Here is a 6,000-nt window from a genome sequence, read left to right as displayed (position 1 = left end):
ATCAATCCATTGCGTGTGCCTTACTTGACCCCCTTTGACTTCTTAGTTTATGAAGGCAAATGATAACACACGTGAGCGGAGACGCACCTCTCAGAAATAACATTCTCTCTGATTGAATTTGAGTCGACGCCGGCCGTCGCGTCGCGGCGCGAGCAACATTAACATTTCACCGGCGAGCTGTTAAATGATGCAATCATTAGATAAGTGCCCATTTAATTGTAGCATTTGCCGCAAGTAATTCCATTGCTTGTTTTGAGACGTAGCCGCTGGCGTCGTCGGCTACCAGATGACGCCACGAATATAGGTGGAAATAGGGTCAGTGCTGTGTCGTTGATCCGAACTGTGAGCGCGGAGACTGCGGGGCGGGGGGCGAGCGGCGAGAGGCGCGCGGGGCGGGACGGGGCTTGTCGCCTCCGCGCTCCCCTTCGCTGCGCTCGCCCCTCGCATTCCGCACTCGACGCGAGGGCGAAGCGCACGCCCCGTTCTCCACCGATCGCGACCGACGCGCCGCGCGCCCGCGGCTAGGCAACCGCCATGTTTGACGTTTTCGGCTCCGTGAAGGGGCTCCTAAAGCTTGACTCCGTTTGCATCGACAATAATGTGTTCCGCTTGCACTACAAGGCCACCGTGATCATCTTGATCGCGTTTTCGCTGCTGGTCACCTCACGCCAGTACATCGGCGACCCCATCGACTGCATCGTAGATGAGATCCCCTACTCAGTCATGGACACCTACTGCTGGATCTACTCCACCTTCACCATACCTAACCGGCTCGTGGGCCGAGTCGGCAAGGATATGGTTCAGCCCGGTGTGGCACCGCACGTCGAGGGCCAGGACGAGGTCAAGTATCACAAGTACTACCAGTGGGTGTGTTTCGTGTTGTTCTTCCAAGCCATCCTGTTCTACGTGCCCCGCTACCTGTGGAAGACGTGGGAGGGAGGCCGCGTCAAGATGCTTGTGCTGGACTTGAACTGCCCTGTGGTCGGCGAAGACTGTAAACAAGACCGTAAGAAGCTTCTCGTCGACTACTTCTATACGAATTTGCACACCCAGAATTTTTATGCGTTCCGTTTCTTTATCTGCGAGGTGTTGAACTTTATCAACGTGGTCGGTCAGATATACTTTATGGACTTCTTCCTTGACGGCGAGTTCTCGACGTACGGCAGGGACGTGGTGCGCTTCACCGAGATGGAGCCGGAAGAACGCGAGGACCCCATGGCGCGTGTGTTTCCCAAAGTGACCAAGTGCACCTTCCACAAATACGGTCCCTCGGGAACCGTGCAGAAATTCGACGGCCTGTGCGTGCTCCCTCTGAACATCGTAAACGAGAAGATCTACGTGTTCCTGTGGTTCTGGTTCGTAATCCTGTCGATTCTGAGCGCAATTTCGCTGGTGTACCGCGCGGCGGTGGTCGCTGGGCCGCGCGTGCGCCTCTATCTACTGCGCGCACGCAGCCGCCTCGCCCCGCAAGACCAGGTCGAAGCGGTGGCACGGAAGCTGCAGATCGGGGACTGGTTCGTCCTGTATCAGCTAGGCAAGAACATCGACCCGCTGATCTACAAGGAGCTGATGGGCGAGCTAGCAGAGAAGTTCGAGGGCAAGGACACGGTGTAGCGCGGGTGTCGCGTCGGGCCGTCCGCCACATTCCATAGCCGCGGCGCAGCCCCGCCGGCACACACATTGTATTCCAGGACCGCTTTAACTAAACGCTGACACGACATTATGTTAGTTGGTAACTCCAAACGCAACTCGACTGAGGCGCGCCGCCAAGCCGCCGCGCAAGCATTTAGTATAACATTTTAGAGCATGTTTACATTTAGTCGTAGATGTAGGTAGATCTCGTGCCTTCGTTTTTGAATTTTTGTATTATTTGTGTGCGAGTGAACAACGTTGAAGGGACGTCTCATTGTGATATGTAATTATTATTATATCTAAATTAAGTGTTTACGTGTATGAGGGTGACCGAGTGGCCGTTGGCTTATTCCTAAGTTTTAGATAGTTATCTATTGTAACTTCTTTGTTATCGAATTTTTTACTCGATACGATATTGTATAAAGCAATAATGAATTATTATAAGAAATCGATTACTATTGACAATGGTTAGACAATATTGTAAGATGTACTAATGATAACGTGTCTATACTTTTTTACGGATGAAATCGAGTCGATCATGGTTAATATTTTCTGAATATATTTACTGCCACATTACATTTTATGTTGTTTTATTATTTTTATAATCAACTCTAACTAATAGTAGGTAACTAACTTTGTTCTTGCACTAAAACAAAGACACGACGTTGCACAACAACGACTGCAATTGCATCCGTGTTCTAGTTTTTAAAGGCACGTAACGCCATCTACCGCAGTCACATGAATATATGGTTTGAGTAATGTTGACAATAGATGTCACTAAAGTAAGTTTATAATATAAAAGCGGATGGAACTACTTAAGTTTTTATTCCGCGCGGACGGAGTTGCGAGTAATGTACGATAAAATGTATTTTAAAAACTTCATAACTTTTTAATAAAACAAAACATACAGACGAATAGTGAACCTCCTTTTTGAAGTCGGTTAAAAATAGAATAATAGTAATTCCAAAAGGCCTACATTGCTGGTGATTCATAAATTACTATTTTAATCAATGATAATATGAAAGAAATTTGGATTTGATACGATAATTAGGTTAATTTGAAATTTGTGTAACCTTTTCATTAGATATGTAATTACGTACCTACTTAAACGCTTATACCTACCTATTACACATTAAATTAGTAAATTAACCAAACAAATTCAATTTAACTTTTCGATAACGTAGTAAGTGATAGTAAAATCAAATTGTTACATTACTGTGAGTTTCCACTGCACTTATGCAAAAACAAATTGTAAAACCATTTTTCTCGTAATAATGACTCACAGTTATTCTGAAATTTTATACCTAACGGCATTAGAATATATTGAATGTCTCGTGTAATTAAATTGTATCTGTGATGACTTTATTATCCCTGTTAACGTTACTTTCATGAGGAATACTATAAATATAATGACAATATTTAAAAACATAAATTAAACTCATAGACAGACTGATTCCTAAACAAATTTACATTCGCAATTCCTATCGCTAACGACTCCATCCGCACAGAATTAAAAAAAAACATAATAAGTTCCCTATATGTTCTTTCAAACTATGTTCAAATAAATTTCATCAAGATCCGTTGAGCCGTTCCGGAGATACCTTCAAACAAACATCCATCCATCTAAAAATTCACATTTATAATATTAGCAAAGTACATGAGTAATGTTATAAAACAATTGAGTTTATTATCTCATTTAAATTCAAATTTCTTCAAAATAATTTATCTTGCAGCCGATGGGAAAAGATTTAAAATGTACGCCACGTCTTCAGAGACCGCGTGAGACCCGACCTGTTGTACAGCCTGACCAGTTTGTATAGCGCCAACTCACAGCTTATTCTATAGGGTGACCAGCTTTTTTAATTTCAGAGAAAACTATAGTCCTCTTTGTAAATACGCATATTTATAATGATCTGTAATTAAGTCTATATTTATTCAACATAACTCATAATTAATTCCCAAGTTTTAAAGGTAAATTAATCAACTTTAAATCTGAAATCAACTTCATTTTTGAGACACAATCTCTTAAACAACATTTCAGTAATCTGCCAAGCAAATAAACAACTATTCAAGTATACCTTAAAAATTTAAATTGATTGCCCTTAAGGTATTCCTATCCTACCTACAATAATTGGTTACCATAGCGTTAGGTGCGTTCTTTTGTCCCTTGTTTAAGTTCGGACACGGGCGAAGAACAAACAACAATGTTCTGATAAGTGGCGCATTGTGTTTAACAACCGTATTTGTCAATAGCACAATGCAAGCCGAGTTGTTGGCACTGGCCCTTTGCCGGCCAACACCGCAGTCACAAGATAATAAAGAGACAACAGTATTTTCTGCATCATATTTTAAACGTTATTAATCAAACCATAAGCATATCTTATTTAATTATTATGTACAATTGAGGAAAGTGTGAATAACAGTGAAATTCTGCTGCGAAACACCGAATTAAAAATATGTTTAAATCCATCAAATTCTTCTTGAAGAAAAACGTAACAATATTTAATTACGAACATTTGAAAAATACCTATGTTATTAAATCGAAAACTTTTCATTAAACGAATTTAAAAATACATAGCGAAACTATTGATGATAGTAAAAATGCTGCCTAGATCAGTATATTATAAACGAAATCCATAATACTCTTTTGACCCTATGTCCCACGTCACAGATGCATTTGACGTAATAACACGGGAAGCAAATTACTTGCGCTGCAGTCAAGGGCGACGGCAATGGATGCTTCCGTCACCGTCACGCATAGATAATAACTCTCTAACCAGCGCCATGTATTTACATTTTCCTAACCTGGAAATTAACACAAACAACACTATCGAAAAGTTATTTTTTAAATCACACAAAGACAAGGAGGCTACTTTTGTGACCGGTAATCATTGATGCGGCTAAAACTACGGTAAATCTAGAGGAAATGGCAAAAAAAAAATTTTTTTTTTAATAGATGGGGGCGAACGAGCGACAGGAACACCAAGGTGGTCATCGACGCCCATGGACATCCGCAACACTAGAGGAACTGCAGCTGCGTTGCCGGCCTTTAAGAAAGATACTCGTATATGCTCACTTCATGAAGGACCCTAACTAGAGTTTGGAAATACTGCCGAAGACAGACCATTCCACAACGCGACCGTGCATGGCTAAATATTATTTGTTATAAATTCGTATTTAAAAATGTAGTTTTAAGGTATGTACTCAAGATATTTTAACACGGAGTTTCAGCCGCCGACTCAGTACTCAAAACTTACCAATAAAAACAGAATTTTTCGAACATCAATAATTTCGTGTATTTTGTATCGTGTACATTAAATATTGCGAATATTAAAACAAAATTTAATAAACGATCGCTCCTACGAATAAGGGCCAATGTGCAAATTGACAACTTTTCAGGAGAGGCTCTCAAAGTTACAATCATATGGGAAAAAAGACCGCATAGGCTCTTTTACGAGTACTTCAGCAAAAGTACAGTTGTAAATATGTATTCTATTTAGTGCATGTTGTTAACCACGGTAAGAGGTAGCTTTTAACACAAAAAAGTAAAAACATCAATATGTTACTTTGGCCCATATACACAGGACTGGTCGTATAATTCTTAAAAGTTGTTCAATTTCAAAGAATAAACGTACAAAAAGATATCGTTGCCTTAGTTTCTTTTAGACAAATAACAAGTAATAATAATTTAAATCTTTTAGAAAGGTTCACTATAATTAATTGCCTTAATTAATTTCATAATTTCATATTTAAATTTAAAAAGTTGTTTTTCGTTCATCGTTCGTATTTCTGGTAATATAGAGAGAAGGAAATTCAAGTTAGCATCGTTGTTATATTGTTCTTGCATATTCATATACTTTAATAAACATTCTTAAAACAGTTTTGAATCACTTTCATTTGATTTGTCAGTGTGTGATGATCTTTCTACATTTAAATTAGAATTATCGTTTTCTTCGGTTGTTTCCGAATTGTTGCTTTCCGGTGACGTGGCCCGTACTTGTGTATTTGCGATTTTTCGTTTTTTACCTCTTAGAATTTCTAAAAAACTGCACATGTCCAAAAATGGTGTTCTATGCTTTTTTACTTCACCACATTCACCCTCGTCTTTAATATTCTCCGTCTTATTTTTTTCTCGTACAAAAAAATCTTTCAGATGTTTTCATTTGTTTCGTAGTTCTTCCACTGAAAGTATAAAAAATCAAGAAATTGTGATGAAAACGCATTAATAAAACAAAGTCTAACGTGATACAAATACCGCTGGTTTTGTAAGGATTTATTTTTTAATTTAAAATAAAGGCGAAATATATCTTACTCTTCAAGTTTTTCTTATTCTTTCCATATCCTTCCCAACCTTCATACATAATGGAC

The 6,000-nt window shown here is 39.5% G+C and overlaps 1 protein-coding gene across 1 annotated transcript; it reads left to right on the top strand.

Moving 5' to 3' along the window:
• The first annotated feature begins 419 nt into the window (after window positions 1–419).
• LOC106711625 (innexin inx2) lies at window positions 420–2,199 on the top strand. Its single transcript, XM_014503986.2, has one exon. It carries the CDS (start codon window positions 535–537, stop codon window positions 1,612–1,614), a length of 1,080 nt encoding a protein of 359 aa, XP_014359472.1. The 5' UTR covers window positions 420–534; the 3' UTR covers window positions 1,615–2,199.
• The last annotated feature ends 3,801 nt before the right edge of the window (window positions 2,200–6,000 follow it).

This window comes from Papilio machaon, chromosome 3 (genome assembly GCF_912999745.1).
Source record: "Papilio machaon chromosome 3, ilPapMach1.1, whole genome shotgun sequence".
In the NCBI taxonomy this organism is placed as follows: domain Eukaryota; kingdom Metazoa; phylum Arthropoda; class Insecta; order Lepidoptera; family Papilionidae; genus Papilio; species Papilio machaon.
This window is presented reverse-complemented; position numbering and strand designations above follow the sequence as displayed.